This window comes from Chiloscyllium plagiosum, chromosome 4 (genome assembly GCF_004010195.1).
Source record: "Chiloscyllium plagiosum isolate BGI_BamShark_2017 chromosome 4, ASM401019v2, whole genome shotgun sequence".
NCBI classification, from domain to species: Eukaryota; Metazoa; Chordata; class Chondrichthyes; order Orectolobiformes; family Hemiscylliidae; genus Chiloscyllium; species Chiloscyllium plagiosum.
The window spans coordinates 99,089,695-99,103,725 of record NC_057713.1 but is presented as its reverse complement, the minus strand read 5'-3'; the positions used below and the strand labels follow the sequence as shown (position 1 = coordinate 99,103,725).

At 39.7% G+C, this 14,031-nt stretch overlaps 1 protein-coding gene across 1 annotated transcript in view; it reads right to left on the bottom strand.

Annotated features, from left to right (window-relative positions):
* Positions 1 to 12,122, bottom strand: part of topaz1 (testis and ovary specific TOPAZ 1) — a 71,903-nt gene extending 59,781 nt beyond the window's left edge. The window contains exon 1 of the mRNA XM_043689361.1: positions 9,039 to 12,122. Within this exon, the coding sequence (XP_043545296.1) occupies positions 9,039 to 9,399 (361 nt within the window). The 5' untranslated portion in view covers positions 9,400 to 12,122. The remainder of the gene's footprint in view (positions 1 to 9,038) is intronic.
* Positions 12,123 to 14,031: the final 1,909 nt, after the last annotated feature.

Sequence of the window (14,031 nt, the reverse complement as noted above, 5' to 3'; positions counted from 1 at the left end):
CAGATATAATCCGCAGTAACCCTTAAACTCTCTTTAAACTCCCACATCTGACAAGAAGAACATATCACTGCAAAGGCCATTTTTGCTCCTTCACAATCTACAGACCCAGAAAATAACACCATCTTATTCCTCTACAAAACACTGCACCAGGTTAAATTAATAGCTATGGCTTATATTTTAAGTTTAATCAAGAAACTTATCTCCAAAAACATATAATCAAGAAAGAACCCACTGTACTCACTAATACAGCCTCTCTCTTGGACAGACTTAAAACAATTAACTTATCTGATTCTTTGTTGTGAACTTTGCCCAAACTGCTTCCTCCAAGATTAGTTGTGAAATTCACTGTTTGTTAATTTTCCCAGATGCACTCCGGTGTCCAGCGACACATGAATTCAAAAACAGCAAAGGCAGTAACTGTGCAGGTTCTCTCTCTCCTGCACTAACCTCCCCATGTGCTTCCTTTGTCTGCTCTTCTCCCTTTTAAACTGTTGTTGTTTTGACTTTTTTTTCTCCTCCGTATTGGCAAAAAGACTTGGGGCAAATATTTATGTCACTAGCATTCAATGTAATCTTTTTCCTTATAAATGTAAAACCTGATTAGCCAAACCAAATTAGGGGAATAGAAATCAATGCTGAGGTAATCTCCACCTTAAGTATACACAGCTATATTGATTTAATCTAATTAAAACAATACAATGTACTAGGGCAGAGCAGAAGTAATCTTCCTGTCATTCATCCATTGGGACAATCTTACATCCTTGTAACTATGACTTCACACATGTTAAGTCCAGTGACTGGTCACATATTCTATTGCATATAGAAGCCCTGAAGAACTGAAAATACAAATACCTCCTCCACAATCACATTCATAAACAGCCAAACTCACATTACAGCCAGAAAGTCTAGGTTCAAATCTCATCAGCCTCAGACATGTCATAACATTCTTATTAAAAATGTCTTCAAATCATATAGAAAACTCAGCATCCCCAACAAAAAGTTAAGACTACATTACACAAAAAAAAGGCCCGTCTCCCAATCCCATATGATTTTCTCCTCCACTGACACAGAAAAGAGAGAAAACTCTGCTTTGGATTTTTAATTTCCTGGAGAGGTGAAGCAGCTGACTCCCGATTGGTCTTTATTGACAAATTCTTGTCAGCCTGAGAAATGTGCAAAGCAGTAACTCAGTTCTCCACCAATTCCCTTTGCTTATTGGATAATTAGAATAACACATGGCCCACTCAATCTATTTTAAAGGGCACAACCTACAGTATAGAAAGGAAATCAAATCATATTAACATTCAACTTCACTTCCAGTTCCTGTGACGACAAATCTACAAGGAGCTGTCTTCTTCAGGCTCATTTGAGTATGGACCACAACATTGAACAAATCTAGGAATGACAGGCAACACCTCCCACAGGCCACATCCAATCTGGACACATGGATGCCACTTTCAACCTGGATCTGTGGACAATCACAGAAACACTTCTCACAATTGTCACATAGGAATACAGGAAGCAATAGCACACCATTTGTACTTTCAAGTATACTCCATCATTCAATAAGATCACAGCTAATCTGGTTGAAATCTCAGTTTCACTTTCCTATCTGCACTCTATAATCTTAGATTCCCTTGTCCATCAAAAATCTAACTCAGCCTTGAATAAATTTGATGTGAACATAAATGTAGGAGCAGAACTAGGCCATTCGGCCCAACATATCTTCTCTGCTTTTCAATGAGATAATGGCTAATAATTCTCAACTCAATTTAACAACTCAGCCTCCAGTATTTTTGGGGAAGCAAATTACACACACTAGTGACCAGAGGGAAAAAAAAAAGTCTCATCTGTCTTCAAGGAAGACCTCTTCTCCTTAAAATCTGTCCCGAGATTCAGTCTCATCCACAAAAGAAAACATGCACCTGGATGAATTATGTCCAAACTGTCGACTCTCCTGCTCCTCAGATGCTGCCTGACCTGCTTTGTTTTTCCAGTGCCACACTTTTGGAATTGTGTTCCCTCTCAGCTACACAGCTGCAATTTGGAGAATCCACACATACCAAGCAGCATGCAAACGCAGGCTTCCAATTCTGGAAGTCACTGCTGCACATGAATCTCAGAGGTCTGCATAGCAGCAGGAAAAAAATGAAGGGAACGTAGACACTGGGCAACCATTGCGTCCAACCCCCTAAGAACTTCAACACTTCAATAAGGTCAACTCTTACTCTTCTAAAGGATACTGGACCAACTTTTAGATTAGATTAGATTAGATTAGATTAGATTAGATTACTTACAGTGTGGAAACAGGCCCTTCGGCCCAACAAGTCCACACCGACCCGCCGAAGCGCAACCCACCCATACCCCTACATTTACCCCTTTAACCTAACACTACGGGCAATTTAGCATGGCCAATTCACCTGACCCGCACATCTTTGGACTGTGGGAGGAAACCGGAGCACCCGGAGGAAACCCACGCAGACACGGGGAGAATGTGCAAACTCCACACAGTCAGTCGCCTGAGTCGGGAATTGAACCCGGGTCTACAGGCGCTGTGAGGCAGCAGTGCTAACCACTGGGCCACCGTGCCGCCCACAACTTCTTCAATCTTTCTTCATAATATAAATCTTTCATTCCAGGAATGAATCAAGTGAACAAAAAAAAACTAAAAGAACTGCTGTAAATCAGAAACAAAAACAAATTGCTGGAAAACCACAGCCAGTTCGGCAGCATCTGTGGAGAAAGCAGAGTTAACATTTCTCAGTCCTGACCTGAACTGGACCTGAAACATTAACTCTGCTTTTTCTCCATTAGTCAAGTGAACCCTCTCTGATCTGCTTAAGCAGTTTTTTTTTCATAAAATGGGGACAACATCTGTACACAACACACCAGATATGGTCTCACCAACATTCCATACAACTGCAGAAAAACATTATTTTTAAATCCATTTCCCGTGTAATCAGCTACAACAGTTAATTTGCCTTCCTAATCACTTGCTACATCTGCATACTAACCTTACGAGACTCATGTACCAGAAAATCCAGATTCTTCTTTACCACTGACTAGTGTGGTCTCTCGCCATTTAAATACAACTTTTCTAATTCTTACTGCCAAATGGACTAGTTCACATTTACTCATGTTATGCTCCATCTGCAAAACATTTGCCCATCAACCAACCTATAGTGCTTTGCAAGCTTTCTATCTCCTCTTGACAATTCATTCCCTTACTTATTGTGGTGTCAGTGGCAAATTTAATGACCAGTCAGTCCACTCAACTATTGATTGTAAGTAGTTAAGAACTCACTGATTGACATGGCATTCCACTAGTTAAAGCTTGCCAATCCAACACAAAAAAATCAATTTATCCCTACATTTCTGCTGTCTAACCAATCCTTTGTGCAAGCTAATGTAAAGACTCAATTTTTTTACTTTTCTTTATTCTTGATTGTGGACTAAATGAAAAAAATAATTTTTAAAACAAAGAATTATGGAAAAATTGCTGCACTTTTAAAAATGTTACTAAAATTCATTGCAAACAATGTTTACACTGTTAATTTGCAAGCGGTGGAGTAGAAGGTGAGATACCATGGCATCATTGTATGTGTGCAGAGTGGAATTTGTCCAGCAACTGATTGCTGATTGGTTGGTGCAAATGTGACCAGTTGTGGATGCAGGGAAATCATCAACTCTCTCGTCAGATCCTGGTGAACAGCTTAAGTGTTTATGACAGCTGATTAATTTAACCAGTAACTAACACACTTTATATTTGTGTACCAGTTTTACACTTTCCCTTTCACAAAGCCTTAGCTGATCACATCTGGATTTTCCAGGTATCCTGCTATATCGTCCCTAATAACAAATTTTAGCACCATCCCCATGACCGATGTTACGTAAACTAGCCTACAGACACCAATTTTCTGCTTTTCTCCTTTTCAAGTCTCCCAATGTGAATAAAGTTAAAAATCACAACACCAGGTTCTAGTCCAGCAGGTTTATTTGGAAGTACTAGCTTTCAGAGCGCTGCTCTTTCATCAGATAACTAGTTAACTAGTGTTGTGTGATTTTTAACTTTGTCCACCCCAGTTCAACACTGGCACCTCCACAATGCGATTAAAGACACATTACCATACTAACCTTCACCATTTCTTCATTTTTCATTGTCACTTCTCTAGACACTCTCTCTCGCTCCTTTCCTATTCAAATATCCAGAGAAACTCTTACAATCTGTCTTTATTTTACTAGTTGATTTTCTCTCAAACACTCGTTATTGCCTCTTATTTTTTTTAGTAATTTTTGCTAGTTTTTCAAAATCTCTTCAACCTTCTGAACTATCAGTAATTACACATTTGTACAGTGATCCTATAAATGTAATATCCCCTTAATTTCCTTATTTAACCATGAATGATTCATCTTTCTTGAACAACTATTTTTATTAGAATAATTCTTCGCTGAAAGTTATTAAGTCCATATTTGTTACAGCACAGAGAGCACTTGGCAAAACATATCTGCATTGACTCTCCAAATGCGCAAGTTAACTCAAGTCTTTCACCCACCTTCCCCTTGTAACCCTGCATATTCTTTTTCCAGATAACAGTGTTATTCCCTTTTGAAGTTTCAATTGAATCATTCTCTAATATAATCTCAGGCATTAAGCACACATTGCAAAAAAAAACATTCCTCATGTCACTTTCACATTTTTTAATTCATTATCTTAAATATGTACACCTTGAAATGCTCCATTGTTCTCATTAAGAGGGCAAAATCAACTTTAAATTTCAGTTACTGTTACCTTTACTTCCCAATAAAATGAAGAATAGTGAAACCCAGGTCTACCTTACGGAGAAAAACTTCTGGGCCAGAGATAGTTCATGCATCACCTCTTACCAAACAAACAAACAGTGGAGACTGATCAGGTGAAAAGAGCACTGGCACGAATGTTAGGTATTGCTAACATGGTTAAATATTACTTTCAAGGATCCTACCATTCACAATGTATCAGGGAAAACAGATGTTAGTTAAGATGACATATAGCATACTCACCTTTATTAACCAAGGTATAGGTGACAGGGAGATCATGTTGCAACTCTATGAAATGCTGGTGAGGTTTCAACTTGAGAATTCCTGCACAGTTCTGGTCACCATATTACAAGAATGATGTGATTGCACTAGAGAGGGTACAGAGAAGATTTAACAGGATGCTGCCTAGGTTGGAGGGTTTGAGCTATGAGGAAAGATTAAATAGACTAGACTAGGTTTGGTTTCATAGGAACAGCAAAGGTTGAGATGGACCAGATAGTGAGATATAAAGTTATGAGAGGTGTGGATAGAAAGGCTTTTTTCCCCCCATTTGTAGAGGAGTCAACAGCCAGGATAAGAGATAACAGGGTAATAGGAGAATTAAGAAATTCTTTCTCCCAGGAAGTGGTGGGTGTCTAGAACTTGTTGCTTCCAGAGCTGGAAAATGGGATTAGTCACATCTTTATTGACCATTTGCATGAACTATCTCTGGCCCAGAAGTTCTCAGTAAGGTAGACCTGGGTTTCACTATTCTTCATTTTATTGGGAAGTAAAGGTAACAGTAACTGAAATTTAAAGTTGATTTTGCCCTCTTAATGAGAACAATGGAGCATTTCAAGGTGTACATATTTAAGATAATGAATTAAAAAATGTGAAAGTGACATGAGGAATTTTTTTTTTTGCAATGTGTGCTTAATGCCTGAGATTATATTAGAGAATGATTCAATAAAGCTGAGACACCATGGTTTCCTCTTGTGCTGTTAATGCCTATGAGTCTACTATCACATAAGAGCAATAATTTTTGCATAATCTGTTTGAGACAATAATTACAAGATTACATTACTAGTAAATGGATAAACGATAAAAATCTGATGTCCTTGTCTTGATGCATACTTTGTATGGCTGCACAGTAATTAGCTTCTGCAACTCTAGCTGGTTGAGAGCAGAATTTGAGGGAGCATGTTTTCTACTCAGTCATGATGTGGCCAAGAGATTACTGGCAACATCCTGACATCTTTTAGGGAGTTTTATTTTATTTACTTTAAGGATGTGGGTGTCATTGGTGAGGCCAGCATTTATTGTCCATTCCTAATTTCAAGTTGTGTCAAGCTTCTTGAATGTTGTTGGAGCTGCACACAGGAATGAGAATCAGGTGGTAACTCCCAGCAGTATTCCCAGCCTTTGTTTGTTTTCTTTAATTGTTCATGATATGTGGGTTTTGGCACTTAGGCCAAAATTTATTCACAATCCTTGAATGCCGAGGGCAGTTAAAAGTCAACCAAATTGGAGTCACATGTAAACCTGACAAAGTACAGAGGTTGCTAACTTTCTAAAAGACTTTAGAGAACTAGAGCGGTTTCTGCAACTATCAGGAGTTGTTTCCTGGTCATCGTTTGGCTAATCTTTTATACTAGACTTTCACTGAATTCAAATGTCATTATGTGCCGTGATTGAATTTAAATCAGTGACTCCAGAATATTAGTTTGGGATTCTGGATTATTAGTCCAGTGATATAGACACTACACCAACACCACCTCTGTTCTTGCATACAATATTCTTATAGATGGTATATGTTTCCAACTCAGCAAAGCCTAATAATCCACATACAAATTTTCACCCTAGTGAAGCTGACCTTCAAATTGGGATTCCAAGACTTCAATACAGCAAGTCAGAAAATAGTACACGTTCAAGCCAAAATGGTTTGTGACATATCCTTCATGATGGGTGGAGATCGTGGAGAGATCGTGGAACAAGACCATTTAACTGCAGTGTATCCCATACAAAAGTGTGGCAGTGGGGGATCAATGGACAGATATTTCAGTGGCAGCGTGCAAGTCCATTCTTCTTTCTCCTGGTCGAGTATTATTGAACTTTGAGTTGTTGCAGCTGCACCCACCTGGTAGAGCAGTAAATATGCCATTGTTTTCTGACTCAGTTCTACTTGGAGCAGCTTACTCAGTGTTCTTATAGCCTGTGTTGATAGAGTAGGTCTAATTAATTTTCCCGTCCACATTAGATCTGCTCCATCCTCCTCCCAACACAGGATGGGAAACTTGGCAATTTTGGCATGATTTGAGGACATGCTCTCTCACATAAAAGCCTAGCACTTACACATGTGAATGACAGTTGCCTCTTATAAACGTAAATCTTGTCCAGGTCCTGTTATAGGCTAGCCTACATTACTTCAATTTCAGACTTGGCACAGGAGTAAAGTACTCTTCCATTTATTGAAAATACACCCCTGTCCAACCAACCTCATGACAGAGTGTGTGATGAAGCAGGTAAAGACTGGGTGAAGATTATTACAAAAGGAATCTTAGTCAACTGAGTATTATCTATTGACCCAATTCAGGGTACCCGGTGGCACTATCTGCACTTAATGTTTGAGGCAGTTACTCCCACTTCTTCCATTCATGTCTGGAGAAAGGATATGACAAGGATGAGATGAAGCTACTAGCTAGATTACAATCAGCTAAACATACTGTTGAGCCCCAGAAGGGTAGACTTGTAGTTTGCGAAGGCAATTATTCATGTTTTATTCCAGATTATCCTACAAGTTATTGCCCTAATGGATGGAATAATCCTAAAAGAAATAGGACATTTATTAATGTCTTGTGATAGTACATGATATCACTGACATTGAGATTTAGTAATAGTCTGCCTTTGTAGTCTGCTCTTATCAATTTCCATCTTACCAACCTATAGTTAGACAAGGAGGTATTGTCCCTAATGTGAATGTGTGCAGTCCACATCAGGAAAATAGAAATGCAAACAAGTCAAGTTTAAAAGTGTGATCTGAAGTATATTAAAAAGTATTGTAACAATAGCTTGCCATTCACTCAAGTTTTCAAACCATAGATAGTTATAGATCTTGTGAGAGACGATTTCGGTACAAATAGTTAAGATGTGCATGACCTCAGAGTCTAAGGGGAATAGAGCCGTGGGGGTAGGGTAAAACATGCTTCTCTATAATAAAGGACGAGACATCTGCTGCTACAGAGTAGAAAAACAAGTCCTTGATTGATAAGACCACTAACTCTGACAGAGAAGAATAAGTCCTTGACTGATAAGACTACAGGGTAGAAAAACAACTCGGGAAACTGTTGCAGACTTTGTGAGAATGTGAACCTCGTGACTCTTTAGAGCTATAGAGGGGAGGGACTTGTACTGTATTTAATCAGAAACATTGTTAGCCTGGCGCGCCTTTTTTTTTCAAGGGTGCCCAACTCTGCAGACTTGTTAATAAAACTTTGTTTTCCTGAATTTGTCTAGAGCGATTATTGAGAAGCGATTTTCGTTTCTAACAAACTCAACTACAAATTTTGTCATTCTTGTATCATAGCAAATTGTTCCTGTGTAAACTGTTAAGCTCCTTTTTGAGTCAGAAAGGATGATGTTCAAGACCAACTCATAGCATTAATCACAGACAGCAATGCTCACATGATTTGATGATGGCTATTAAGCAGCCTCACAGCAAAGGCAGACAGAAGAAAACATTTATCCTTCATAAGGGGTAGAAAAAAGTTATGGAAAAGAAACATTGCTTGTCACAAGAAAATCAGGCAGGGCAATTCAACTGGAACCACAGGACTTTAGAAAACCAGAAAATATTTAGTTGACTGCAAAAATCAATTCCTCTTAAAATGCAAACACATCAATTTTCATAATTTCTTCCGACACTGTGCATACTCCATTGCACAAATCCATTTCTTTTCCATCTTTCATTCTCACGTAACAACCCTGAGCAAGTTAACGTTGTTAAATTTAACCAGCCCCTTGAGAATCTTGACTGTCTCCCAGGTTCCCTGGCACCTGAAGGAATGATCCAGCCTTCACCAACTCCCCTCAATCCAGACTCACCTCTCACTCCACTCTCGTGGACCCACCCCCGTGCTCCCCACCTTTCACCGAAATCCACCCCCCCAGATTCCCCACTTCTACATCCCTCCTCCTTCCACAGTTAATCTGCCTCCCACCAACACCTTGCGTCCTTAGGCCACTCCCATCCCTGGGCCGCTTACTTGACGAACGGAGTTGCAGGAGACAAACTCCAGCTTTGGAGCCGGAAGACCGACCCGTGACCCCAATACGGGGGCGGCGTTTCCCCTTCAGGCGGCCTGAGAGGGAACGACCCCCGCTCGGCATGGCCACCATGGGGTTGAGGGGGTGTTTGAGAGGAAAACACACACCACGTGCAGGGGCGGGGCGAGAGGGCGTCGCCCCGTGGGCTGGGTCCAGGACCAAAGAAGGGCGGCACCGGATGGGGTCGCGGTCATGCGTGGAAGGAGCCAATGATAGGTGCATGACCGTGAGGGGTGTGGGTACTGGAGTGGGTGGAGCCTTAAGTCCGTGAGTGGGCGGGGCAGGAACGGGCGAGGTCATATGTGGGCGGGGTCATAACGACCGTTATTGTGAGTGGGTGGGGCTGAGTGCGCTGTAGTCGGGAGAAGGTGTTGTCATACGTCTGCGTTGTGGAGATTTATCGATGGATATTGTGGATAGAGCGGAACTATAAGGATGGGATGGGTAGTGCAGTAGCATGCAAGTGTGCAGAGTCAATGAGGAACCAACAGACTGCTACCGGATTCATGGACAAAATAAAATAACTGGATACTGGAGATCTTGAAAAAACAAAAACAAAAACAGAAATTGCTGGAAGAGCTCAGCAGGTCCAGCAGCATCTGTGGAGAGAAAACAGTTAGCATTTCGAGTCAAGAAACTCTTCTCCAGAACCAGATTCTTCTTCCCACGTTGCTAGCAGCAATGTCCTGCAGATTTGTTCACTAAATATCCCAGAATGGACGATTTATGTGCATGCGATAAATCACCAAATACGATTTTATTCTACAGGAGCAATTGACCATGATAAACCTGAGACTAATTTCGAGTTGAAAGATGTGTTTGGTTTATTGGATAATCATTTATCAATTCGGTTGTGCATTGTATAGAGTAAGCTTAACATATACTAAACTGCAGGCAGTCATTATTGACAACTTTATTCACACCTGTCCAGTAGATGTGTATTCCTGTTCTTTGAATATATGGCTTTCCTTCATATAAGTTTAAAGGCTTGGACTAGTTGAAATGCACTTTTGTCTTAACTGGAGTGTTGTGTGTAATTCTGGGCATCCTGAAAGAAATGAAGTCAAGATGCAGATAAGATTCAAAAAAATTTCCAGCAATGCTGAACTTTAGTTATGTGCATACATTGAAGAAGCTGAAGCTGCCCTTCCTGGAGAAGGGATTATTTTGTTCTTTCATGGAATGTGGGTATAGTTGGTAACACATCCATTTTTATTGCCCTTGAACTGAGTGGCGAGGCCATTGCAGAAGTCTGTTAAAAGTAAATCATGCAAATTTGTAAATCAGGACGATTTGACATAAAGTAGATAAAGAGAACCTTACCATTGACAGGAAGGTTGAGAACCAAAATACCACAATTTCAGGTGATTGTGAAAAGGAGAAACAGCTTTTTTACTTAGTGGATTATTCAAATCTGGAAATTTGCTGTGTGTGAGTGCCTTGAAGCCAGTTTCGATCATTGCTTTCAAAAGGGAATTAGAGAATTATCTGAAGAGAAAAATTTGATAGCAAGGGAGTGAGACTCACTAAGTAGATCTTGTAGAAAGCCGATATGGAGATGACAAGCATCCTTCTGAGAGGTAACCTGTGAATCTGTGTATGTTGCTCACACTTTGTCAATCAAAACATTCATATAATCCTTAGCAATCATTGTCTCCGAGATTAGTATTCTCTGTACATGAAACCACAGGGGTCTGGGTTGGTCTTTGCTCACATATTCCTCTGAGAATATTTATTACATGCTAATGTGTTCATCCTTAATGTTCACTTTCTAAATTCACGCTTCCCTGTTCCATTCCTTCTCATTAAAATTCCTTTCTTGCATTTTCCTATTTGCTTTTGCATCTGGGACAGAACTCACTCTTAATTAAAGAAAGGAGTTTTTTCCTTTCAAAACCTCAGGATATTCCAAAACACTGCATTGACAAAAAGAAAATCTTATGACATGTAGTCACCGTTGTAATTTAAGGAACATGGCAGCCAATTTGTCCACAGTAAGCTCCCATAAACAGCAATGTGATATTGACCAGATAAATCAAGGCAGCACTTTTGAAGTGCAGTTCTCTCAGTTCTGGGACTATCAGTTTAGATTCTGTGCTCAAAGTGTAAAACCTGAATCCATTAGCTCACGACCCAAGCAAAACAGCACTGAGCCATCCCATTACCCTCTATTCTGATCCCAGTTAACATGAATGGGTGAACTAACATTGCGCAATCTTTAAAAACCTCTCTAAAATACATTTTTAAGGCAGAAGTCCCCAGCAATCCTCATGCTGTGAATTAAAATCTGCACTGTACTCCACTGGGATTGCATGACAAACCACCAATGGTTATTTTTGTTTTAACAAATTATTTAGAATTTTTAACATGACTGTTTAGTTCCCAAAGTTTTTACAGAAGTGTTAACCTAACAAGAAAAACTAGCAAGAGCAGTTTGGTGTAAGGAACATTTTTAGCTTTCAGGATATTGTCAAGGTCATTGCTTTCTAAGTTGAATTCTTAAACTAATGATAATAATTCCAAGTTACTCCTTTCACTAAAGATTACATTTAATGAGGTTGGAGGCATGAAAGGCAGTATTTAAAAATGCATACTAATTTACTTGTGCTACAGTTAATGAAGAGTGATAACTGAATATCCTTACTTGCTTCCAGATGAGCTGATACAAATATTTATTATTCCAAGCCAGATGTTGCCAGTAGTTGGGTGCAACCCTGGTGTTGTGAAGTAGCCGGGTACTTTAATATGGACGGCCTGATTCACAACACCAGCTGCAGCACCTTACCATAAGACCAGTGACTGCACTCCACTCTGGACAATGCCAAGAAAGCAGTTTTTTGAGGTCACCTTCACAAATAGAAGAGGAAGAGGAAACATAAAAGAAGGTAATAACATTGAGAGTAATCACAAAAACATGTTAATCTAATGTGCTGAAATTTTGCATCCTGTCATAGGACTTTAACCTCTTTTCTTCCTTGTGGTGTCTGAAACTGTTTTACCTTAACAATTCTACCTATGCCATCTGTCTAGTACATCAACTTTACTGAGATCTACCCCTAAAATTAGACATACTCTCAATTGATGCTCATCTCTCTCATGAGCTAACTCATGAGAGCTAGCTAACTCTAACTCTCATCCCTCTCGCTTCCATTGAAACAAGTCCTTCTCATACCCCAATCCTCCTGTTAAATCCTTTCCTCTAGTCCCTAACTCTGTCACTAAACCATCCTTCTCATGCAATCTGCCATTGAAGCCCATAACTCTGGTATCTTAACTATAATGCAAAAGTGCTTCCTGAGTACATTGTCATTCACAGAATAGATAAATTTATTCATATCAGCACAATTGCCCTCGTGTCATCTATTTCATGTGAGGTGTAAGGCATAGTAAATGTATATAAGAAGATTGGTTGCAAAAATGCTTTTTGATATCACCGTAACACAGTCTGGCTGTAATTTTCAGATTATGTTGCCTTACTCCTCCAACATCCTTCCAGAGAAATTAGGTTTTCTATATTTACCAAATAAATTATTTTATTCATCTGAAACACAAATTAGATTGCCTCATTATTTTCTGTTGCCAATTAAATGCAAACCTAATTTACATTACCTATCTTTTCAATTGATTTTGTTTAGACTTGGTATCATTCCAGTTAGTTTCTGTGCTCCACAGCTCCCTTGAACTACCCATAACCAAAAATCTGGTACTCTAAATTATTGTGGAAGCAGAGTTTTACATAGCATAAAAAAAAGGAGCAGGAGTCAGCTATTTGGCCCTTTGAGCCTTCTCTGCCGTTCAATATGATCATGGCTGATCACTTAGTACCTTGTTCCTGGGTTCTCCCTATACCCTTTGATCCCTTCAGCCCTAAGAACTATATCTAACTCCTTCTTGAAGACATTTAAAGTTTTGGCCTCAATTGCTTTCTGTGGCAAGACAATTTCATAGGTACATTACTCTCTGAATGAAGAAATCTTTCTTCATCTTAGTCCTAAATGGCCTTTCCCATCTCCTTAAACTGTAGCTGCTAGTTCTGGATTCCTAAGGCATCAGGAATATCCTTCCTGCATATACCCTGTCTAGTCCTGTTAGAGTTTTATAGGTTTCTATGAGATCCAACCTCATTCTTCTAAACTCCAGTGAATATAGTCCCCACTAATCCAGTACCTCTTCAGACAGTCTTGCCATCCCAGCTATCAGTCTGATAAACATTCATTGCACTCCTTCCATAGCCAGAACATCCTTCCTCAGATAAGACAGCCAAAACTGTTCCAGATTTCCTCAGGCTGGGGGACTCTAAAACTAAAGAGCAAAGACTTGAGGTGAGAGGGAGAAGATTTTAAAAATATCTGAGGGGGATCTTCTTCTCACAGAGGGTAGTGCGTGTGGAACGAGCTGCCAGAGGAAGTATTTCAGGTTGGTACAATTACATTTAAAAGACATTTGGACGGGTACATGGATAGAAAGGTTTAGTTTGGGAAAGCTGGTCAGCCTGAATGAGTGGGCTGAACAGTCTTTTTCGGTGTTGCATAACTCTGATTTTGTGGTCTCACCAAGGCCCTAGACAGTTGCAGCAAGACATCCCTGCTCCTGTAGTCAAATCCTGTCACTCTGAAGGCCAATGCACCATTCGTTTTCTTCACCAACACTATACTCCTCTCCCTTTAACATAAATGCCATCAAAACATTTGCCTTTTTTTTGTACCTGTCCACTACATATAGTTATTTCTGTAAATGGCCAATAAAGTCACCCTATGTACGTCTTTAATCAACAATCCCACTTTGTAATCTCGGTTGATGTTTTGCCAAAATCTATGGTAACATATCTCTGCTCTTGGAAAGTAGTACAAAATGAATATTTTTCTTTTTTCCCCAGGCTCTGCTCTACCAGCAGTGCCTGGCAAACAGCCAGCCAGTAGAGGATTTTCCTTC